The sequence below is a fragment of the Pelophylax lessonae genome, assembly GCF_965119305.1.
Source record: "Pelophylax lessonae genome assembly, chromosome: 5".
NCBI lineage: Eukaryota > Metazoa > Chordata > Amphibia > Anura > Ranidae > Pelophylax > Pelophylax lessonae.
Window position 1 is genome coordinate 552,685,351 of NC_138772.1, and position 25,414 is coordinate 552,710,764.

At 51.2% G+C, this 25,414-nt stretch overlaps 2 protein-coding genes across 2 annotated transcripts in view; one reads left to right on the top strand and one right to left on the bottom strand.

Moving 5' to 3' along the window:
* TBRG4 (transforming growth factor beta regulator 4) overlaps positions 1-17,858 on the bottom strand; it is a 60,403-nt gene extending 42,545 nt beyond the window's left edge. Inside the window, 7 exon segments of the mRNA XM_082257945.1 lie at positions 2,224-2,395; positions 8,947-9,090; positions 9,092-9,271; positions 10,254-10,354; positions 10,357-10,506; positions 10,509-10,708; positions 17,755-17,858. Coding sequence (XP_082114071.1) covers positions 2,224-2,395; positions 8,947-9,090; positions 9,092-9,271; positions 10,254-10,354; positions 10,357-10,506; positions 10,509-10,653 — 892 coding nt within the window. The 5' untranslated portion in view covers positions 10,654-10,708; positions 17,755-17,858.
* LOC309555788 (cyclic nucleotide-binding domain-containing protein 2-like) overlaps positions 1-25,414 on the top strand; it is a 267,741-nt gene that overhangs the window by 100,238 nt on the left and 142,089 nt on the right. The gene's annotated exons all lie outside the window — the stretch shown is intronic.

Below are 25,414 nucleotides of genomic sequence, written 5' to 3' on the forward strand. Positions count from 1 at the left end.
AGCGTGCTAGCGAGGAGTGAACTGAAGCGGACATGCGCCGGTTTGTTGACAACTGATCACGCCATCATTGGACAAAGCGATCACGTGGTAAAGGGCCGCTGTCATTGGCCCTTTACCACGATCCATGATGCGCCAGGTCCGCTCGGATACTTCTGTGTGCATGCCCCAGTAGGCACGCGGAAAGCGTGATTCTGGGAGGACATCCCTTTACTCCCTCCCAGAACTACCTGACTGAGCTGTAGCCGTCATTCGGCTATGGCCCGGTCGGCAAGTGGTTAAGGTAGGTACACTTTACATGTTCTTAGGGGTGCAAGGAGGGTTTAAAGCATGTAAATAGTTCATGTGTGGAAAAATATCAGCATCATAGGACATTACAATGTTGATGCTGCTTTTACAATAATATCAATTCACCCAGAAGAACCCCCCCCAAAGAGCCGCGAAAATGTTAAAGTGGCTGTAAGCCTCAGACAAGAAATATTAAAGCACATCCCTCCTGTGTGTACTTGTCTCAGACCAGAGCACCAAGTGTCCTTTTTTTCCTGCTGCCTCTGCTATCTGCACGAGTCACATCTGACAAGTTTTTCTGACACCAAGAGATAAAAAGGTGACAGAGGTGTCCGCTCCAGCACACAGCCTGTGATTGACAGCTTCAGCTTTGTTCCTGTGTGCGGGGGTGTGTGTGTCCCTTCCTTCCAATCAGCCCTCAGAGTTCTCCTCACTGAGCGCCGCAGAGTGTAACTTCAGCTCACTACCCTCTTTTTCTGAAAGCTCAGACAAGCAGTATAAATTCTGGACTTTAAACCGTTGTAGAGAAGAGAAGACGACTGCAGATAAACAGGTACAGTTTTAATGAAGAGAAGCCGACTGCAGATAAACAGGTACAACTTCCCACCGGGGATTTTGAAGTAGGAAGGGGAACTCCAGATGGTCTTTTCCGACTCGCAACGGCGTAACATGCTGAGATTTGCTCTTAAGTCCTCTATTTGCACGCACATCCAAGAGTCAAACTTTTTAACTCACTGGTACTACACCTCTAGACTCCACCGTGTCTTCCCCAAGTCCTCAGACAGGTGTTGGCGCTGCCAAAGGGAGAAGGGGACTATGGCCCATATTTTTTGGAGTTGCCCCGCGTTGCTCGACTTCTGGGTGGGGGTGCGCGGGGTCATTCAGAAGATGACAGAATTTGTCGTCCCAGATGACCCTGCCTTTTTCCTACTTCATTGCTCTGGGATTGCGCCTAGAAAATACAAGAGATCTGTGCTTCGAACACCTTACGGACGCTGCCAAGTCCTGTGTCAGTCTATGCTGGAAATCCCGGACGCCTCCGACTCTCTCCCTGTGGATTCGCAGGGTTAAATGGATCAATTATTTGGAAGACGTGGTATTCACTGCACAGGGGAGAAGAGAACGGTACTCCGAAAACCCGGGCATGCTGGAATGAGTTTATTCTTTCGGACGAGGGTCAGGCGCGGAGTGCCCCTGGCTCCTGAGACGGAGTCCGGATATGGTAAGGTCACTCGTGCGGGTCACCTTTTCTACTCTCTCCTTGCCCTTCCACCCCCTTTGTCCCCCCCCCCCCCTCTTTCCTCTCTCTGCACCTGTCTGCTCTTTGTCTCTTTCCTTCTCTTCCCTCCTGGGTTTTTTTTTTCCCTTCCTTCAGAGAAAAGTGTTATTTCTATCTCCAAGTATAGCATATAATCGCGATGATGTGACTTTCCATTTTATTGCATTTCACTGTTATATGGCACAGACACTACTTCTTTCTCACTGTAAATGCCTGGTTTGATGATTTGCTCTAGTCCTTCACCGATACGATGTATAGTATCCTAGTTTGATAATTGTTCTATTTGTTTTCTTCTTTTCTTTTTTGTGCCTTGCCTTCAGTTTACTTTCTCCTGCCACGCCTACATTTTATTGTGTATGCTGTGATTTTATGTGTCATGCTACCTTTCCGTTTAGGTTTGATCAATAAAGAATTTGAAGAAAAAAAAACAGGTACAACTTATGTAGGGGGATGCGTTTCATTTCTGTGCATCACCTGAGGCCAGTCTCTTCACTGGGCATATGGAAGGGGTTACAACCACTTTAAATCCTTGATCACACATTAGAATGCTGCATGCAGTTAGGTGCGTTGTGATCTAGGTCTCAAAGACGTTAGAAAGTCATTAAAAGTGCATTGCATCAATTCCCCCCCCCCACCCCCAAAAAAAACATCTGTCTTACCGAAAGCAAATGCCAAGTCTAATATGACGGATGGGGAAAGTTCACCCTTGAACTGTATGAGGTGGAAGGAGAGCGCCCGCAGGACAGGTAACGTTCGCCGATTCTCAGCGGCCAGAGCAGAGATGATTTTCCTAGACTCCTCGGGCGTCAAATTTCCTGCAAATTCTAGGACCTAAAACAAGGGAATACCGTTCAGGTAAGGTCATGTGACCTTCATAAGGTTAAATTGTCATTTTGCACCTTTTTTATTTTCTGGTATCAGAATCACTTTAAATGCTACACTATATGGCCAAAGTTTGAGGGCATCTGACCATCACACCTTCATGAGCTTGTTGGACATTCCAATTCCAGATCCATGGCCATCAATAATGGGAATTTTAGACTTCCTGTAAAATCAATTTCTCTGATCATTGATGGACACAGCTCCTGATCTTCATAACCATTGGGTTATACTGCCCCCTACAGGAGTCGGACACTAGGCAGAAAATCTGGCTACGCCTATGGGCAGTCCCATGTTGTATACTCCCTCTCTCTGCTATAAATACTCAGTTTAGTTACAAGCAGTGTCAGAAGAATAACAATGCCACAGAGGGGTGGGTGCTGTGTCCATCAAACATCAGAGAAATGGATTTTATGTTAAGTCAAAAATCCCATTTTCTCTTTCGTTCATTGAAGGACACAGCTCCTGATCTTCATAACCATTGGGACGTCCCAAAGCAATGCTTAACATGAGGGGTGGGAACAGCAAAAAAAATTCCCACAATAGCCAACCAGGCAACAGGGGCTCAACCAAAACAGGAGTCCACCTGAAAAAAACAATACACCCTCAAAGAGGATCAGGTCCTCTCAACAGCAGCCTGCAAAACCTGGCTGCCAAAAGAAGCATCCGCAGATACATCCACTTTATAATCTTTGTGAAAGTGTGCACCGACGATCAGGTGGCCACCTTGCAAGCCTGCGTCACTGATGCCTGACGACAGAAGGCCCTGGAGGAACTAAGCGCTAGAGTAGAGTGTGCCTTGACAGGGAAAGGAGGAACTAGTCCCCGATGGGATAGGCCTGGAAAACCGTCTGTCTGACCCATCTGGAAATGGTCGCAGAGGAAGTGGACAACCCTTAGCCGAGGCCCATCCGTGAGCACAAATAGTGAGTCTGACTTCCTAAAAGACTCCTTCGCTGCCAAGTACACCCAATTGCCCAGACCACATCTAAGGCAATTTCCTTTGGATGTTTAGGCCTGGAGACACAGGGAAGGCAACACAATGTCTTAATTAAATGAAAATCAGAGACAACCTTTAAGAGGAACGACGGACAGGGGAGAAGAACCATCGGATAAGGCAAACGACAGGATAACGCCGCCAGTTCTGACACCCTGCGCGCAGAGGTAATAGCCACCAAAAATGCCACCTTCCGAGACCACGTAAGCAAGGGAATCTCCCGAAGGTGTTCAAAGGGAGGCTTCTGGAGGACCGAAAAGCAACGGACACCACACTGGAGGAGCAAAATGTCGGACACCCTGAAGAAAGGTACGCACCAGGAAGTGTGTGGCCAAAGTATCATCGGAAAAAGACCGCCAAAGCCGACACCTGGCCCTTGATGGTGCTCCAGGCCAATTTCTGTTCAACCCCCCGTTAAAGGAAGGTCAAGATCCGAGTGACAGAAAAGAAGCGAGGATGAACTTCAAGATACTCACAACACGCAATGTACGTCTTCCACGTATGATGGTAGATCTTCCTAGAAGCAGATTTCCCAACTTTTAAAAACATAGGAATCACTAAGATAAACCTCTTATTCTTCAGCACCTGGTGTTCAACAGTCAAGCTGTCAAAGCCAGCAACTGACAAGCAGGATTGGAGGATTGGTCCTTGGGAGAGCAGATCATCCCTGAGAGGAAGCCTCCAAAGAACGTCTGCGACCAGCCGCACCAGATCGACGCACCAAGCCCGGCGAGGTCAATCTGGAGCCACTAAGATGGCTGGAATTGCTTCTGCCTCCATCCTGCGCAGAAGTCTTGATTGAAGTTTGAGAGGAGGGAAGGCGTAAATCAGACAATACTTGACCCCAAGGGGCCACCAGCGCGTCTGTGGCATCCACCGGAGGATCACGTGATTGAGACATAAACCTCTGCACCTTTCTGTTGAGCTGAGCTGCCAACAGATCCACCTCGGGGATGCCCCACCAGCGACACCCCCCCTGGTGATTGACAAAAGCCACGGCCGTGGTGTTTTCCAATTGGATGCATACTGGACATTCCTGAAGACAATCTGTCCAATGGTTCCCCGGCTCAGCCGGATCCAATTATCAAGAGACTGCGGAGTCCTGTTCTATTTGGCCAGAATCTCTCTTTGAAGGGACCTTGTATGAAACTGCAAAATTGAACCAACTCAAAGCTAGACACCATCAGGCCCAGCATCCGCATGCAAGTCCAGGGGGAAGGACCATCTGCTGGACAGCAGGAGATGAATTGCAGCCTGCAATTTCTGGAGTTAGTCCAGAGGAAGGAGCACTCTGGCCAAGGCCGAGTCCAGAGTCAGACCCAGATAGTCTAGCTTTGTGGACAGAACCAGAGCAGACTTCTGAAAGTTCAGAATCCAATCGAACTCCCGCAGAGTTCATATGGTGATTTCCAGGTTGTCCACCAGAGCAGTAGGAGTCTCCCCTCGCAGAAGGAGGTCGTACAAGTAGCACAGTACCGCAATCCCGAGTTGGCGTAACAAAGCTAGCACCGGGCTATTACATTTGTGAAGACCCATGGAGCAGAGACGAGACCAAAGTGTAACGCCACAAACTGATATTGCTCCTCTCCCACGGCAAAGCAGAGGAAGCACTGGTGACCGCACACATTGGAATGTGAAGGTAAGCATCCTTGATGTCGATAGAGGCAAGAAAATCCCTCTGACGCATTGATGCCACCACCATGCAAATGGACTCCATTCTGAACTTCTGCATCCGCACAAAGCAGTTTAGCGCCTTGAAGTCCAGGATTGGAGGCACCTTGCCTTACTTCCTGGGAATTGTAAACAGGTTTGAGTAAAAACCCTGAAAAAGTTCCGGAGTCGGAACTGGGACAATCACCCCTTGAAAAGAACCTTGCCAGGAGACAAGAGTGAAACTCAATCTTGTAGCCGGATCGAATGACCTTGTGGACCCACTTGTCTTATACCAGGTAGAGTCCACAGGTCCGGGAACCGATATGGGTGAGGGAGCACCTTCATGCTGAAGGAGCCTTGTCTGCAGGTCTGGAGAAGCCCGCTCTCGGCTTGCCAGACCAGGTTTGTTTGGATCCTCCAGGAGGCCTTAAAAGGCTTCAAGCCCTTGTCAGTCGACCCGGAGGGACGAAAAAACTTATGAGTCAAGGAGGGCCCAGGCCCAGAAGCCTGCAGAAGGTACTTCTCCCCCCACCCCCGTGGGAACTCTAATAATGTCATCCAGGGTAGCTCCAAACAAGCGATCACCTTGAAAGGGAAGATCAGTTAAGGCCTTTTTAGACCAGCATTTGAGCCCAAAGACACGCCGAAGGATCACTGCCGAAAGAGAGAGCCGAACCACAAGTGGAGTCGCATCCAAAGAGGCATCACAAAGAAACTGCAGCCCCTGGACCAACTGGTCCGCCAGCTCAGCAAAGACGGGGGGGGGGGGGGGGGTGAGTTATTCTCCCTCCAGGTCACGGCGTAAAAGCTTAGCCCACTCAGTCAGAGTTTGCGACACCAGCCTCAGTGCCGAACCAGCCAGAGTATATACTACGGGCCACAGCCTCAGCCTTCCTGTCAGCCGAATCCTTAAAGGCCGAGGACTCTTCAATCAGAATCATGGTTGCCTTGTTCAATCTGGAAACTGGAGTGTCCACCACCGGTGGAACAGTCCACTTCTTAATAAGGACTCCTCATAGGGGTAATGCCTAGAAAAATCTCTTAGAGACCTCAAGGGGACCCTTTGGTTGCCCCCCCCCCTCTTTAGTGACAATTTTGTAAAAATAGGCAGAGAAAGAAAACACCTTTACCACTCTGGATGGCTTGTGAGTGGCAAAGAGAACCTGCGCCTCCGTCTTCAAGGTTTCACGCACAGATACAATCAGTGCTTCCACCAGCACCTTTGCGTGCGCGGTTGCAGATGGAGAAGGAATCATCTTCACCATCAGAGGATTCCTGGCGTGTGGTTGCAGACATAGCAGGGTGACCAACGTCCACGGCGGCAAAATCAGAGTCAGGATCTGTTAGACGAGGCAGGGAAAGGCGGGGGGCCCTTTTTGCTAGCCCGTCTCCCCAAAAGCCACCTCCACCCGGGACACAAAGGACTCCAGGACCGCCATAAGTGAATCGATGGATGGCTGGGACCTGGAGGGCCCCAAAGCCTCAGAGAGGGGATCAGGTGGGGAGATGTGCTCTAAAGACTCCATGAGTCACTAGGAGGACCCCACAAAGTGTAGAACATTGCAAAGGGAAAACCCCCACTGCGCTAACAGCACCACCCAGTCACCAGGCACAAGCACAAAGCGATCCTAAGCAGAGAGGGAGAGAACCCCACCAGACTCGCCACTTGTAGACTTGTAGAAACAGACACCTGCAGCCACCAGGATAGTCTGCAAACCAAGTGCGGTGATCAGGAAGTGAAAAGATCCAGGAGCCAGCACCAGGGGATGAAGAGGGACTCGCACCACTGAAATCGCTGCCCACAGGGCTCCACTGTCATGGCCGCCACTATTTTTAATGGGAAACCGCCGCAAAACCACCGGACTACACAAATATGGCCGCCGTGCATAGAAACAAAAAAAGTTCTATCCAAAAAGAGAAAAAAAAAAAAGAAAAATTGCCAGGACCAGGAGATCCCAGTAAGGAACGAGGTCCTTACTCCTGACTAGGCAGGGAAAAAAAAAAAAAAAAACCTACAGCAGAGGTGGAGTATACCCCCTGGGACTGCCCATAGGCGTAGCCAAATTCTTTTTCTGCCTAGTGTCCTACTCTTGTAGAGGGTAGTGTAACCCGATGGTTAAGATCAAGACCTGTGTCCGTCAACGAATGAAAGAGAAATGGAGTTGCCCCCCATAGCCATTAATATGGAGTTGACCCCTTTGGTTCTTTAACACCCTCCCATCTCCTAGGAAAGCTTTCTACAAGATTTTGGAGGTTGTCTGGGAATTTGAGGTCAGGTACTAATGTTGGATGAGAAGACCCGTCTAACAATGGACTTTCCAATTCATCCCAAAGGTGTTAAGTAGGGTTGAGGTAAGGACACTGTGCAAGACACTCGAGTTCCTCCACACCAAACTGGTCACACTACGTCTTTATGGAGCTGGATTTGTACACAGGGGCAGTGTCATGCTAGAACAGAAAAGGGTCTGCAACAAAGGGTTACCACGAGGTAAGGTGTTGGGACGTTCTATTCCGAGACCATGGCCATTAATATGGATCCTCCATTCCAAATCCATGGCCACTAATATGATGTTCCCAAAATTTACCACAAGCTTGAGATGTTGGGACATCCGATTCCAAAACCATGGTCAATAATATCGTTTTCCCCCTTACAAAACCATGGCACATAATATAGGATTGCCTATCGTTCCAAAACCATGGCCATCAATAAGGAGTTTCCTTCCATTCCAAAACTATGGGCAATAATATGCAGTTTCCCCCATTCTAAGATCATGGTCATGAATATGGAGTCGTCGTCGCCCCCCCCCCCCACTACAAAATCATACCCATTTATATGGAGTTTCCCTCCCATTCCGAAATCATGCCCATTATTAAGGTGTTTACTTCCAGTCCGGTCCCCCCCCCCCCCCCCATTTCAAAACCATGGGCATTAATATGCAGTTCCCCCCATTCTTCCAAAACCATGGGCATTAATATTCAGTCGCCCCCCCCCCCCATTCCAAAACCATGGGCATTAATATGCAGTCGCCCCCCCCCCCCCCCATTCCAAAACCATTGGCATTAATATGCAGCCCCCCATTCCAAAACCATGGCCATTAATATGCAGTTCCCCCCATTCCAAAACCATGGCCAATAATATGCAGTCCTCCCGCCCCCCCCCCCCCACCATTCCAAAACCATGGCCAATATACAGTTCTCCCCCATTCCAAAACCATGGCCATTAATATGCTGTCCCCCCCCCATTCCAAAACCATGGCCATTAATATGCAGTTCCCCCATTCTACAACCGTGTCCATTAATATGAAGTTCCCTCCCCCATTCCAAAACCATGGTCATGAATATGAAGCTTTCCCCATTCTGAAACCATGGCCATTAATATGGAGTGTCCCCCCCCCCCCCGCCCCCATTTCAAACCCAGAGCCTCCAATATACAGAGTAGTTCCCTCATTCCTCATTCCAAAACCATAGCCATTAATATAGAGTTGCCCCCCCCCCCCCCCTTAAAACAATGGCCATTAATGTCGAGTTTCCCTCATTCCAAAACCATGGTCATTACTATAGAGCAGCATCATCATCCCCCCCCAATTCCAAAACCATGCCCATTAATATAGAGAGTTACCCCCCCCCCCCTTCCAAAACCATGGCCATTAATATAGAGTTGCCCCCCATTCCACAAGGTTGGAAGCACACAACTGTCTAAAATGGTTTTATAAGTTGTAAAAAGAAGCCCCATTCTAGAGACACATCTGAACTCCATCTGAGGTCCCCCTTTGCCATATATATATATATGCATATGTATAATAGTGTACTGGAGCAGTGGGTGTGTCCTCTCCAGGTGATTGGTTACAGATACCTTATCTTCCAGTCGCTCCATCAGGGAGTTGGACATGAAGCCCAGCCTTGATATCAGCGTCACCAGGGTTCGCGTTTCCCTGATCTCCGTCCATCGAAGCTCCACTTGTTTCACCAGGTCATCGAGCAGCGTTTTTTCCTCCTTGGGAGCGAGCCAGAGGAGCAATAAAACTCGCCAGCTGGGCCAGGGCTCCAATATTAAACTTTCTGAGACGCCATCGCACTTCAACCTCCACCGACTGAAGGCAACGGTTATTTCTGTCCAATCCAAGGTTATACAAGCTCTTCAGCAATTTAATAAGGCGGCCGTTCCAAATATACTGGATCTGCAACATGGAGAAACTCGGGATCAAATACCAGCAGCGACAACACAACCCCCCCCCCCCCCCCAAGCAGCAGCGACAATACACACCCCCCCCCCCCACAAGCAGCGGCGACAATACACCCCCCTCCACAAGCAGCAGCGACAATAAACCCCCCCCCCCCAAGCAGCAGCAACAATAAACCCCCCCCCCCCAAGCAGCAGCAACAATAAAACCCCCCCCCCCCCAAGCAGCAGCGACAATACACCCCCCCCCCCCACAAGCAGCAGCGACAATACACCCCCCTCCACAAGCAGCAGCGACAATACACCCCCCTCCACAAGCAGCAGCGACAATACACCCCCCTCCACAAGCAGCAGCGACAATACCCCCCCCCCACAAGCAGCAGCGACAATACCCCTCCCCCACAAGCAGCAGCGACAATACCCCCCCCCTCCCCCACAAGCAGCAGCGACAATACCCCCCCCCCCCACAAGCAGCAGCGACAATACACCCCCCCCCACAGGCAGCGGCGACAATACACCCCCCACCACAGGCAGCAGCGACGACAATATACCCCCCCCCCACAGGCAGCAGCGACGACAATATACCCCCCCCCACAGGCAGCTGCGACAATACACCCCCCCCCCCCACAAGCAGCGGCGACAATACACACCCCCCCCCACAAGCAGCAGCGACAATACACCCCCCCCCACAAGCAGCAGCGACAATACACACCCCCCCCCCCCCACAAGCAGAAGCGACAATACAACCCCCCCCCCCCGCCCCACCAGCGACAATACACACCCCCCCCCCCCCCGCCCGCCCCACCAGCAGCAACAACAGATCCCCTCCAGCCAGCAGCGGCAGTAGATCCATTAACCAGCATCAATAGACTCTAGCAGCCAGCGCCAATAGAACCCCCCTCAACAGAAGATCTTTCATCAGCAATGGACACCTCAAAAGAAAAGAAATCCCCGGTATAGCGGGGGCTGTGGGGTCTTACCTGACTATTTACATTGTCTAGAAGCTGCTGGAATCGGGGGTCGCTCAGAACCTCGCTGTTCTTCCCGCCTTCCCTCTTGGCGATCTGTTGGATGATCATGACCCCTTGTTCCCGGAGACTTTCTGATCTCGGGGGATCTCCAGCAGTTCGTTCACCCCCGGCACAGTCTCCAGCATGAAGAAGAAGTCGTTCTCGTCCTGTGCGTTGGGGGGGCTCTGCGAGGTCTCCGGGAGGCTTTCCACCAGGTAATGCAGGGGGTGGTGTGCAGGGCCGCCTGGCACAGGGGGGGTGGGGCAAGCTGGCCCAATCTCATACATTCTGGGGGGATGGAGGAGGGGGGCTGGAAGGAGGCTGGCACTGCCAGGAGGCGGGAAGCACGCTGGATCAGACGGGCCGCCATCCTCTCTGTGGTGTGGAATTCAATATGGCGGCAGGAAGGTCAATTCACCATATTTCTACAAGGAAGGAATGGAGTCATTCAGCCTTCATTATACAAACATTGAAAGCTCAACGATGGAACCCCTACACTCCCCTAGGCGGGCTACAGAACCCCTACACTCCCCCTAGGCGGGCTACAGAACCCCCACACTCCCCCTATGCAGACTACAGAACCCCTACGCAGACTACAGAATCACTACACTGCCCCTATGCAGACTACAGAACCCCCACACTCCCCTTATGCAGGCTACAGAATCCCTACACTGCCCCTATGCAGACTACAGAACCCCTACACTCCCCCTATGCGGGCTACAGAACCCCCACACTGCCCCTATGCGGGCTACAGAACCCCTACACTGCCCCTATGCAGACTACAGAACCCCCACACTCCCCCTATGCAGGCTACAGAACCCCTACACTGCCCCTATGCAGGCTACAGAACCCCTACACTCCCCCTAGGCGGGCTACAGAACCCCTACACTCCCCCTAGGCGGGCTACAGAACCCCTACACTCCCCCTAGGCGGGCTACAGAACCCCTACACTCCCCCTAGGCGGGCTACAGAACCCCTACACTCCCCCTAGGCGGGCTACAGAACCCCTACACTCCCCCTAGGCGGGCTACAGAACCCCTACACTGCCCCTATGCGGGCTACAGAACCCCCACACTGCCCCTATGCGGGCTACAGAACCCCTACACTGCCCCTATGCAGACTACAGAACCCCCACACTCCCCCTATGCAGGCTACAGAACCCCTACACTGCCCCTATGCAGGCTACAGAACCCCTACACTCCCCCTAGGCAGGCTACAGAACCCCTACACTCCCCCTAGGCGGGCTACAGAACCCCTACACTCCCCCTAGGCAGGCTACAGAACCCCTACACTCCCCCTAGGCGGGCTACAGAACCCCTACACTCCCCCTAGGCGGGCTACAGAACCCCTACACTCCCCCTAGGCGGGCTACAGAACCCCTACACTCCCCCTAGGCGGGCTACAGAACCCCTACACTCCCCCTAGGCGGGCTACAGAACCCCTACACTCCCCCTAGGCGGGCTACAGAACCCTACACTCCCCCTAGGCGGGCTACAGAACCCCCACACTGCCCCTATGCAGACTACAGAACCCCTACACTCCCCCTATGCAGACTATAGAATCCCTACACTCCCCCTATGCAGACTATTAAAAAAAAAAAAAACACAGAGCTATTTCTCCTGTGACACGGCATTCATTCTGTGCAAATGGGAACAAAAACAAATGTTATGAAGCCATTTTCTCCCCCCGGGTAGAACGTGTTTTTGTCATACAGAATTAAAGCAGGAAAATACAACATTATGGCCACTAGATGGAGCTGCTGATTATTAAAAATACTATTCTTGGCTCCATCTAGTGGCCGTAATGTGGTATTTTCCTTTCCTGGTCCACTCTATTCCGAATAAATGAAAAAACATTCGACCTTAAGAGAAAACCCAATAGATTTGTTTTTGTGACTGGCTGGCACAGAACGAACGTACATACAGTTTTATATTAAGAATAGCTCTAAGTGTCTGTAGCACAATTTTATCCCCGATTCCTACCGCAGAGGAAACGGGGCCCATGAGCTACAAAATTCTGTAGCAGCCCATTGGCCAGCAGCCGCCAGGGAGGGGGCGGTGCTGAATTTGACGAGGCTGCAAAGCTTTGGCGTGTTCCTTGTAAATGTGGGGGGGGGGGGGGGGGGAGTGATAGAAGTGAATGTACCAGCTGCAGATTTACACTCATTGTGTACAGAACTCCCCGCTGTTGGGAGACGTAAGAGATACGTCAGTGGCAGCAAAAGGGTTAAATCACCCAATCCTGGGGCGTCCTCCTGCAAGGCATCATGGGACATGTAGTTTCCACAACAGCTGCAGTGCAGAAGGCTGCCTACCCTTGCTGTATATACAGTATCTCACAAAAGATAGTACACCCCTCACATTTTTGTAAATATTTTATTCTATCTTTTCATGTGACAACACTGAAGAAATGACACTTTGCTACAATGTAAAGTAGTGAGTGTACAGCTTGTATAACAGTGTAAATTTACTGTCCCCTCAAAATAACTCAACACACAGTCATTCATGTCTAAACCGCTGGCAACAAAAGTCAGTACACCCCTAAGTGACAATCTCCAAATTGGGCCCAATTAGCCATTTTCCCTCCCCGGTGTCATGTGACTCGTTAGTGTTATAAGGTCTCAGGTGTGAATGGGGAGCAGGTGTGTTAAATTTGGTGTTATCGCTCTCACTCTCTCATACTGGTAACCGGAGGTTCAACATGGCACCTCATGGCAAAGAACTCTGAGGATCTAAAAAAAAAAAAAAAAGAATTGTTGCTCTAGGCTATAAGAAGATTGGCAAGACCCTGAAACTGAGCTGCAGCACGGTGGCCAAGACCATACAGCGGTTTAACAGGACAGGTTCCACTCAGAACAGACCTCACCATGGTCGACCACAGAAGTTGAGTGCACGTGCTCAGCGTCATATCCAGAGGTTGTCTTTGGGAAATAGACGTATGAGTGCTGCCAGCATTGCTGCAGAGGTTGAAGGGGTGGGGGGGTCAGCCTGTCAGTGCTCAGACCATACGCCGCACACTGCATCAAATTGGTCTGCATGGCTGTCCTCCCAGAAGGAAGCCTCTTCTAAAGATGATGCACAAGAAAGCCCACAAACAGTTTGCTGAAGACAAGCAGACTAAGGACATGGATTACTGGAACCATCTCCTGTGGTCTGATGAGACCAAGATAAACTTATTTGGTTCAGATGGTGTCAAGCGTGTGTGGCGGCAACCAGGTGAGGAGTACAAAGACAAGTGTGTCTTGCCTACAGTCAAGCATGGGGGTGGGAGTGTCATGGTCTGGGGCTGCATGAGTGCTGCCAGCACTGGGGAGCTACAGTTCATTGAGGGAACCATAAATGCCAACATGTACTGTGACATAGTGAAGCAGAGCATGATCCCCTCCCTTCAGAGACTGGGCCGCAGGGCAGTATTCCAACATAACGACCCCAAACACCTCCAAGATGACCACTGCCTTGCTAAAGAAGCTGAGTGTAAAGGTGATGGACTGGCCAAGCATGTCTCCAGACCTAAACCCTATTGATCATCTGTGGGGCATCCTCAAACAGAAGGTGGAGGAGCGCAAGGTCTCTAACATCCACCAGCTCCGTGATGTCATCATGGAGGAGGGGAAGAGGACTCCAGTGGCAACCTGTGAAGCTCTGGTGAACTCCATGCCCAAGAGGGTTAAAGCAGTGCTGGAAAATAATGGCAGCCACACAAAATATTGACACTTTGGGCCCAATTTGGACATTTTCACTTAGGGGTGTACTCACTTTTGTTGCCAGCAGTTTAGACATTAATGGCTGTGTGTTGAGGTATTTTGAGGGGGACAGCAAATTTACACTGTTATACAAGCTGTACACTCACTACTTTACATTGTAGCAAAGTGTCATTTCTTCAGTGTTGTCACATGAAAAGATAGAATAAAATGGTTACAAAAATGTGAGGGTGTACTTACTTTTGTGAGATACTGTGTATATATATATATATATATATATTCTGTGAGATACTGTATACAGCGGGGAAAATAATGATTTTATATCCTGCAGATTTTGTAGGTTTGCCCACTTACAAAGAAATGGCGGGAGTATAATTTCTATCATAGGTGTATTATAAATGATAGAGACAGAATATCAACCAAAAATCCAGAAAACACACATATGATACAAATGTTATAAACTGAGTTGCAGGTCAGTGAGTAAAAGTGAGACGACGTCCCCTCCCGCTCCTTGTAATGACAGACGAGCGCCTTCTCAGCCACATCAGTTGTGATTACAAAACAGCCAACCGTCAGCTATGGACGCCGGTACCGGGGTGATGCCTGATCTGTACTCTATGACAGAGCGGCTCCCAGCGATCACCTGTTCGCTCGGCTCTCTGTCTCCTTCCTTCCCCTCCTCCCCGGCTGACATCAGCGGCAGTGCTCAGCCACACCCACTGGAGCTGTCAGCTGGGCAAAGAAGAGAGCCGAGGGATCAGGTGATCACTGGGAGCCACTCTGATATAGGTACAGATCGGCATATTTTTATTATACAAGACCGGCTCAGGAGCACTTAGTGTTCTATTACAGAGGGGATTATTTTATAGTAGTGGCTTCACAACCACTTTAACCACTTAAGCCCCGGAAGATTTTACCCCCTTCCTGACCAGGGGGTATTTTGCGATTCAGCACTGCGTGACTTTAACGGACAATTGCGCGGTTGTGCGACGCCGTACCCAAACGAAATTTACGTCCTTTTTTCCCACAGAGCTTTCTTTTGGTGGTATTTGATCACCTGTGCGATTTTTACTTTTTGCGCTATAAACAAAAAAAAGAGCGACAATTTTGAAAAAATAATATTTTTCACATTTTTTTTATATGAAAATCCCCCCAAAGAAAATGTAGAAATCAAAAATGTTTTAAATTTTTGGCCAATTTGTTTTCCGCTACATATGTTTGGTAAAAAAAAAAAAAAAAAAAAATCACAATAAAGCGTATTTTGATTGGTTTGCGCAAAAGTTATTGCGTTTACTAACAAAGGGAAAGATTTCTGTCATTTTTGGTGTTTTTTTTTTTAACGAGTAATGGCGGCGATCTGCGATTTTTTTTGCGGGACTGCGACATTGCGGCGGACAGATCGGACCCTTAACTGACATTTTTGACACTTTTGGGGGTACCAGTGACATTACTACAGTAATCAGTGCTATATAAATGCACTGTCACTGTAAAAATGACACTGGCAGGGAAGGGGTTAATTTTATTGGAGAGGGAGGGGTTAATGTATGGCTGGTGCTTACTGACATGCGTGGGGGGAGGAGACTGAGTGACACAGGGACAGATCCAGGGTTCAGCTATGCTGAACCCTGCAATCTGTCACTGTCTGTCACTTAGGAGATCCGCACACTCTGTTTACACAAGTGGGCGGATCTCCACACTCGATTCCCCGACGATCGGGGAAGAGCAGCGGCGATCACCGCCGCTCCTCCCCTGGCCCGACTCCCGCTGTGACTGAATACAGTGGGAGCGAGCCTCCGGTGGCACGCGCCGCCGAAAAAGGGGAGTGTCTGGTGACGTAGGTCTATGTCGCCAGACGATAACGAAGCACTTTGCTGCAGTAGAGCTCCAGTGAGTGTTTTGCTTGGGGATCAAATACTGATTTCACTCACTGACCTGCTACTTAATTATAACATTGTATCATGTGTTGTTTCCGGATTTGTGGTTGATATTCTGTCTCTCTCATATAAAATTCACCTATGATAAAAAATGATACATCCGCTATTTCTTTGAGTGAGGGAAAACTTACAAAATCTGCAGGGGTTCAAATCCTTATTTTCACCTCTGCAGACCTGGAACGGTCCTGGAATAGTCCCGTCCAAAGCCAACCAGACCGGTTCCATCTGCTGTGACACCAGCTGGGCTCAGCAACCTGAAAAATGATGTCATCTCTTGTGGGCGGACCCAATTGCAGCCACCCCCTGCTTTTCTAACAGAAGCTCCCCCGGCCCGTTAGCACGGGTCTACCGTGCACTGTATACATGCAGTTGGTGTGTGGAGCTGCAATAGGGGCCCCAACTCGGATCACGAAGGCCCTGCACTGTATTAGGGCCCCCTAAAACATTGCGCTCTATACACTGGAGAGCTATCATATCTTGGCCCCCCCAACAGACAGGGGCCCCTAGGATATTGTACAGAGTGCAGTGGTTATCTAACTTCTGACAAGGACCATGAAGGGGCCCACAACCGCCCCCCCCCAACAGAAAAAAAAATATCTGCGAGGTTGGCTGAGGACAGTGTACAGGCTCTAAATATCAGGGGGCTGTTCCCCACTGGGGGGGGCACTATCACCAATGATTTGGGGGCCTATTCCTCCACTGGGGGGGGCACTATCACCAATGATTTGGGGGCCTATTCCTCCACTGGGGGGGGGCACTATCACCAATGATTTGGGGGCCTATTCCTCCACTGGGGGGGGGCACTATCACCAATGATTTGGGGGGCCATTCCTCCACTGGGGGGGGTCACTATCACCAATGATTTGGGGGCCTATTCCCCTACTGGGGGGCACTATCACCAATGATTTGGGGGCCTATTCTCCCACTGGGGGGGCCACAATCACCAATGATTTGGGGGCCTATTCCCCCACTGGGGGGGGCCACAATCACCAATGATTTGGGGGCCCATTTCCCCACTGGGGGGGGGCACTATCACCAATGATTTGGGGGCCTATTCCTCCACTGGGGGGGTCACTATCACCAATGATTTGGGGGCCTATTTCTCCACTATGGGGGGGTCACTATCACCAATGATTTGGGGGCCTATTCCCCCACTGGGGGGCCACAATTACCAATGATTTGGGGGGCCACTATCCCACTGACACCAATTTGTGGGGCCTATTCCTCCATTCTGCAGCATACAATGGTGACCTTCCATAACTGGGGCCCCAACACAGGCGGTGAAGGACCCCGCATTGCACTCGGGCCCCCAGAAATTCCATGACGTGGGGTCCCAGAGTAATTATACGGAGTGCAGCACTGACCTCATATTTGGGACCCCCAGAGAAGCCATGAAGGCCCTGCACTGTACCGGGGCCCCTGAGACCCCCAACAGGGGGCCGTGCATCATTCTTCACCACATAGGGGCCCCTGAGACACTGTACTATATGAGGGGATTATCTCCCATTTCTGGGGGCCCCAACACAGTTCATGAGGGACCCTGTGCTGTTTTTGGGCCCCCTAACAGTTCTATGACCTGGGGCCCCTCAGATATTGTAGCAAGTGCAGTGGTGACCTCTTATTTGGGGCCCTTGATAATTCCACACCCTGGGGCCCCTGAGACATGGGACTGAATGCAGCGGTGACCTCAGATATTAGAGGGGCCCCAGAGCCTTCAAACACGTGGACCCAGCATGGACCCCCCCTTCTCCCAAAACTGGGGGCCCCTCTAGAATTCATATAACACATACAGGGGCCACGATAACACAGAACCCCTCCCCCAGAGATCCCCCCTCACCGTCCGCCGCGCATCCAGCCGGCTTCTTCCTCTGACCTCCACACCATGAGCAAGGGACCGGGCGCCGCAAACACACGTCACTTCCGCCGGACGCTACATGTCTGTCACCGCCCCTTACAGGCTGCTCTCCGGAAACATGGCCGCCTCGTGCTGATTGCTTAGGGAGATCTCCGGAAATATGGCCGCCGAAACAGAGTCAATGCGGAAGTAGGAAGCGAGAGCGGGGTGAGTTTTCGGCAGAACACCGCCATGTTAGGTAAGGGCAGATGTAGGACAGTGAACAAACTCACCATGTTGGGTGAGCGCTGAGGAATAGAAAAGGAGTATGGAAAGAATTAAAAGAGAAAAAAATAATAATAATAATTATATATATATATATATATATATATATATATATAGATATAGATATAGATATAGATATATAGATATATAAAATAAAACACAGCATACCCAATCGGCCTACCCCCAATGGGAGCTATCTGTAAGCGGATTTGGTTACTGTGTACTAAGGTTTATTGGGGATGGGACATTGTAACCAAATGATCTTAACTATAATGGAGATTTAGATAATTTTCTTCCTCCTAAGTGTTGCACCATGTAACAAGCAATGAGACAGAAGTAACAAATAACTGTAAATGTTATTGTTGAAATTGTTAAATTAAAATTCCAATAAAAATCTAAAATATAAAAAAAAAGAAAAAAAAAAAAAGAAAAGGAGTATGGAGTCGCCATGTTGGGTGAGGGCCAGTGGCGGCTGGTGCTCAAAATTTTTTTGGGGGGCGCAAACAGAAAAATGTAATGGGCATTGCTTTGAGGCAAAAAACGCTGTAAAAAATTTAATGACTTTGAGGTCACAAAAGTGTGAAAGGGGCCTTCAGTAATTAAGGTATAGTGTGCCCCCTTTAAAATAGTGACCAGCATACATGCCCTGTTTCAATGCAGTGACCAGTGTACATGCCCCCTTTCAATGTAGTGACCAGCGTACAGGCCCCCTTTCAATGTAGTGACCAGCGTACATGCCCCCTTTCAATGTAGTGACCAGCGTACAGGCCCCCTTTCAATGTAGTGACCAGCATACATGCCCCCTTTCAATGCAGTGACCAGCATACATGCCCCCTTTCAATGTAGTGACCAGCATACATGCCCCCTTTCAATGTAGTGACCAGCGTACAGGCCCCCTTTCAATGTAGTGACCAGCGTACATACCCCTTTCAATGTAGTGACCAGTGTACATGCCCCCTTTCAATGTAGTGACCAGCATACATGCCCCCTTTCAATGCAGTGACCAGCATACATGCCCCCTTTCAATGTAGTGACCAGCATACATGCCCCCTTTCAATGTAGTGACCAGCATACATGCCCCCTTTCAATGTAGTGACCAGTGTACATGCCCCCTTTCAATGCAGTGACCAGTGTACATGCCCCCTTTCAATGTAGTGACCAGCATACATGCCCCCTTTCAATGCAGTGACCAGCATACATGCCCCCTTTCAATGCAGTGAGCAGCGTACATGCCCCCTTTCAATGTAGTGACCAGCATACATGCCCCCTTTCAATGCAGTGACCAGCATACATGCCCCCTTTCAATGTAGTGACCAGCATACATGCCCCCTTTCAATGCAGTGACCAGCATACATGCCCCTTTCAATGCAGAGACCAGCGTGCATGCCCCCTTTAATGCAGTGTGTGCCCCCCCCCCTGAGGCATCACTTCACTTACCTCACACTGGTGCCGTCACCGTGCCTGGCGTGCTGCTGCTGGTGACGGGAGTCGGGACTCGGCTGGACTCTGCTCTGGTCTCTGGACAGACATCTTCTTCCTCCTCAACCTGCATGCGCGCCGCTGCCCTCCTATCTCACGGCGGATGGGAAGGTGACGTTGGGACGGTGCGTAACTAACGCATGCACCGCCCCCCACGCGACATCACCCGGGATGTCCTCTATGATTGGTCCAGGCTGGAGTCTGGACCAATCACAGCCAGGACAGCGCCACAGTGGGGAGTGTCGGGGCGCATTGCTCTGCGCCCTGATGACACACAGAAGGCCGCCAATCGGCGCCTCTGCGTGACGCACCTGGGGTGCAAAAACCCCACCCCCCATAGCACACAGTAGGTCCGGCACCCCTAGTGGGCTGCAAATGCTAATTTCTTTTAGTTTTCCTCGCACAGATTGGGGGGGGGGGCGGCGCTTCTGCGCCCCCTATAAACCGGCCGCCACTGGTGAGGGCTGAGGAATAGAAAAAGAGTATGGAGTCGCCATGTTGGTTGATGGCTGAGGAATAGAAAAGGAGTATGGGGTCGCCATGTTGGGTGAGGGCTGAGGAATAGAAAAGGAGTATGGAGTCGCCATGTTGGGTGAGGGCTGAGGAATAGAAAAGGAGAATGGAGTCGTCCATGTTGGGCGAGGGCTGAGGAATAGAAAAGGAGTATGGGGTCGCCATGTTGGATTAGGGCTGAGGAATAGAAAAGGAGTATGGGGTCGCCATGTTGGGTGAGGGCTGAGGAATAGAGAAGGAGTATGGAGTCACCATGTTGGGTGAGGGCTGAGGAATAGAGAAGAAGTATGGAGTCACCATGTTGGGTGAGGGCTGAGGAATAGAAAAGGAGTATGGAGTCGCCATGTTGGGTGAGGGCTGAGGAATAGAGAAGGAGTATGGAGTCACCATGTTGGGTGAGGGCTGAGGAATAGAAAAGAAGTATGGGGTTACCACGTTGGGTGAGGTCTGAGGAATAGAAAAGGACTATGGAGTCACCATGTTGGGTGAGGGCAGAAGAAAAAAAAATGGTAAACAAAGTTTAACAAGTGTCCAAATTGGGCCCAAAGTGTCAATATTTTGTGTGGCCACCATTATTTCCCAGCACTGCCTTAACCCTCTTGGGCATGGAGTTCACCAGAGCTTCACGGGTTGTCACTGGAGTCCTCTTCCCCTCCTCCATGATGACATCACAGTGCTGGTGGATGTTAGAGACCTTGCGCTCCTCCACCTCCTGTTTGAGGATGTCCCACAGATGCTCAATAGGGTTTAGGTCTGGAGACATGCTTGGCCAGTCCATCACCTTTACCCTCAGCTTCTTTAGCAAGGCAGTGGTTGTCTTGGAGGAGTGTTTGGGGTCGTTATCATGTTGGAATACTGAAAATTGAGGGGACTAAGAGAGGTGCATGGAAAACCAGCCAGCCAGCCAGCCCCCAGTCTGATGTACTCACCCACCAGTCTGCCAACCAACCATGTAGACCTGTCCCACCTGTCTTGTACCAAGAGACAGGTTTATTTGGTTGGTGACAGACTGGAGGGTGAGTACATCAGACTGGGGGCTGGCTGACTTTCATGCACCTCTTACAATCCTTCAACCTCTTTTTTTCTTTGTTATAGGGATGGAGACGCCGGGCAACACCAGCTTGGGTCTCATCTAAAGTCCCACCTAGTCCAATATGTCTAAGCAACCAGGGATGGAGACGCCTTGCTTACAGCTTGGTGCCTCATACAAAGTCCCACCGTGCGATTTTCGTGCGTTTTTGGTGGATGCAGTTTTTGATTTGACCTTAGTGTTTTCCGTATACAGGGATGGAGACCAATAGCATGTCCTGCTTGTCTCATATAAAGTCCCAAAGGAAATTAGGGATTTCAAAGGCAGTGTGCTTTACAGGCCATGCCCTATACAGAAAATCCCTTCTTATCTATATACTGCATCCACCAAGAGGATGGAGGTGTAATGCTTTTCAGCTGGTCTCATCCAGTTTGCACCATGGTTATTACCTAATTATTTGAGTCTTTAAGACAACAGCCAGTCGTGTATGGGGAGGGGTTGGGGGAGGTTGGGCTGTCTCCCTCTCACCTGTTCCCCCATCCATCCATTAGCGGCCATGTGCCTCCAGTGTGAGGACACTAAATTAAGAGTGTAGGACTGCAGATATAACAGGGTGCCGTGAAGTGGCTCTGCAGCTTTCACATGCGTTTGCAAATGTGTGTCAACTAAACCCCTGTTCTTTGTACCAAGAGACAGGTTTTATTTGGTTGGTGACAGACTGGAGGGTGAGTACATCAGACTGGGGGCTGGCTGACTTTCATGCACCTCTTACAATCCTTCAACCTCTTTTTTTCCCTCAATGAACTGTAGCTCCCCAGTTGCGGTGTAGTTAAATTTTCCTCAACCCGTGAAAATCCTTGACCGCATTACTTCCGGTGCGGCCACATCATTTAACAGCTGGTGCCGCGTCCCAGTGCGCATGTCCAGAAGATTCTCTTAGGTTGAGGAAAATTTTACCAGTGAGCGGAGAAGAGTGGCAGCTCTCTCTTGTGACGTCGGCGGGAGCACTCTGTCCAGCCCCGCCACCTGATAATGACACGCCCCTAAGAGAGAGGGGGGGTCAGCTGTACACAATTTTCTATGGGAGGTTGGGAGCTATATCCTCTAATTATAAAACTATCTCCTCTAATTATAAAGCAATATCCTCTAATTATAATGCTATCTCCTCTAATTATACACCTGTATCCTCTGATCTTTGTCAAACACTGGGGGCGGGATCATCTCCTCCAATCAATTCCCCCCCCCCCACAACTCAAGTGAATTAACCCCTTACATGCTGAGCAATCGGCTGGATCTGGATGACAGCAGGACACAGGCTGCATGACGGGGAACACAGGCTGCAAGATGGGGGACACAGGCTGCATGACGGCGGGGACACAGGCTACAAGTTGGGGGACACAGGCTGCATGACCAGGGGACACAGGCTGCATGATGGAGGGCACAGGCTGCATGATGAGGGGACACAGGCTGAGTGACGGCGGGGACACAAGCTGGGTGACAGCGGGGACACAGGCTGATTGATGCCAGGGACACAGGCTGCATGACAATGGCAGGGACACAGGCTGCGTGATGGCGGGGACACAGGCTGAATGATGGGGGACACAGGCTGAATGATGGCGGGACACAGGATGCATGACAATGGCGGGGACACAGGCTGCGTGATGGCGGAGACACAGGCTGCATGACGGCAGGGACACAGGCTGAATGATTCGGGGACACAGGCTGCATGACGACGGCAGGGACACAGGCTGCATGATGGCTGGGACACAGGCTGCATGATGACGGCGGGGACACAGGCTGCTTGATGATGATGGGGGACACAGGCTGCATGACAATGGCGGGGACAAAGGCTGCATGATGACAGGGACACAGGCTGAATGATGGCAGGGGACACAGGCTGAATAATGGGGGACACAGGCTGAATGATGGTGGGGACACAGGCTGAATGATGGGGGACACAGGCTGAATGATGTGGGACACAGGCTGAATGATGTGGGACACAGGCTGAATGATGGGGAACACAGGCTGGATGAAGGGGGCACAGGCTGGATGAAGGGGACACAGGCTGAATGAGCGGGACATAGGCTGAATGATGGCGGGGACACAGGCTGAATGATGGGGGACACAGGCTGATTGATGCCAGCGACACAGGCTGCATGATGGCAGGACACAGGCTGCATGACGACGGCAGGGACACAGACTTCATGATGGCTGGGACACAGGCTGCATGATGACGGTGGGGACACAGGTTGCATGACGGTGGGGACACAGGCTGCTTGATGACGACAGGGGACACAGGCTGCATGACGATGGCGGGGACAAAGGCTGCATGATGGCAGGGACACAGGCTGAATGATGGCGGGGGACACAGGCTGAATGATGGGGGACACAGGCTGAATGATGGGGGACACAGGCTGGATGAAGGGGACACAGGCTGAATGATGGCGGGGGACACAGGCTGAATGATGGCGGGGGACACAGGCTGAATGATGGGGCACACAGGCTGAATGATGGTGGGGACACAGGCTGAATGAGGGGGACACAGTCTGAAAGATGGCGGGGACACAGGCTGAATGATGGGGGACACAGGCTGAATGGTGGGGGACACAGGCTGAATGATGGGGGACACAGACTGAATGATGGGGGACACAGGCTGGATGATGGTGGGGACACAGGCTAAATGATGGCAGGGGCACAGGCTGAATGATGGGGGACACAGGCTGAATGATGGCAGGACACAGGCTGAATGATGGGGGACATGGACTGAATGATGGCGGGGACACAGGCTGAATGATGGGGAACACAGGCTGAATGATGGGAGGACACAGGCTGAATGATGGCGGGGACACAGGCTGAATGATGGTGGGGACACTGGCTGAATGATGGTGGGGACACTGGCTGAATGATGGCGAGACACAGCCTGAATGATGGCGGGGACACAGGCTGAATGATGGCGGGGACACAGGCTGAATGATGGGGGACACAGGCTGGGTGATGGCGGGGACACAGGCTGAATGATGGGGGACCCAGGCTGGATGATGGCAGGGACACAGGCTGAATGATGGCGGGGACACAGGCTGAATGATGGCGGGGACACAGGCTGAATGATGGCGGGGACACAGGCTGAATGATGGCGGGGACACAGGCTGAATGATGGCGGGGACACAGGCTGAATGATGGCGGGGACACAGGCTGAATGATGGCAGGGACACAGGCTGAATGATGGGGGACACAGGCTGAATGATGGTGGAAACACAGGCTGGATGAGGGGGGGACACAGGCTAAATGATGGGGGACACAGGCTGAATGATGGTGGGGACACAGGCTGGATGAGGGGGGGACACAGGCTGAATGATGGTGGGGACACAGGCTGAATGATGGTGGGGACACAGGCTGGATGAGGGGGGGGGGACACAGGCTAAATGATGGGGGCACAGGCTGAATGATGGTGGGGACACAGGCTGGATGAGGGGGGGACACAGGCTGAATGATGGGGGACACAGGCTGGATGATGGCGGGGACACAGGCTGGATGATGGCGGGGACACAGGCTAAATGATGGCAGGGGCACAGGCTGAATGATGGGGGACACAGGCTGAATGATATCAGGACACAGGCTGAATGATGGGGGACATGGACTGAATGATGGCGGGGACACAGGCTGAATGATGGGGAACACAGGCTGAATGATGGGAGGACACAGGCTGAATGATGGCGGGGACACAGGCTGAATGATGGTGGGGACACTGGCTGAATGATGGCGAGACACAGCCTGAATGATGGCGGGGACACAGGCTGAATGATGGCGGGGACACAGGCTGAATGATGGGGGACACAGGCTGGGTGATGGCGGGGACAAAGGGTGAATGATGGTGGGGACACAGGCTGAATGATGGGGGACCCAGGCTGGATGATGGCAGGGACACAGGCTGAATGATGGCGGGGACACAGGCTGAATGATGGCGAGGACACAGGCTGAATGATGGCGGGGACACAGGCTGAATGATGGCAGGGACACAGGCTGAATGATGGGGGACACAGGCTGAATGATGGTGGAAGCACAGGCTGGATGAGGGGGGGGACACAGGCTAAATGATGGGGGACACAGGCTGAATGATGGTGGGGACACAGGCTGGATGAGGGGGGGACACAGGCTGAATGATGGTGGGGACACAGGCTGAATGATGGTGGGGACACAGGCTGGATGAGGGGGGGGGGGGGACACAGGCTAAATGATGGGGGCACAGGCTGAATGATGGTGGGGACACAGGCTGGATGAGGGGGGGACACAGGCTGAATGATGGTGGGGACACAGGCTGAATGATGGTGGGGACACAGGCTGAATGATGGTGGGGAC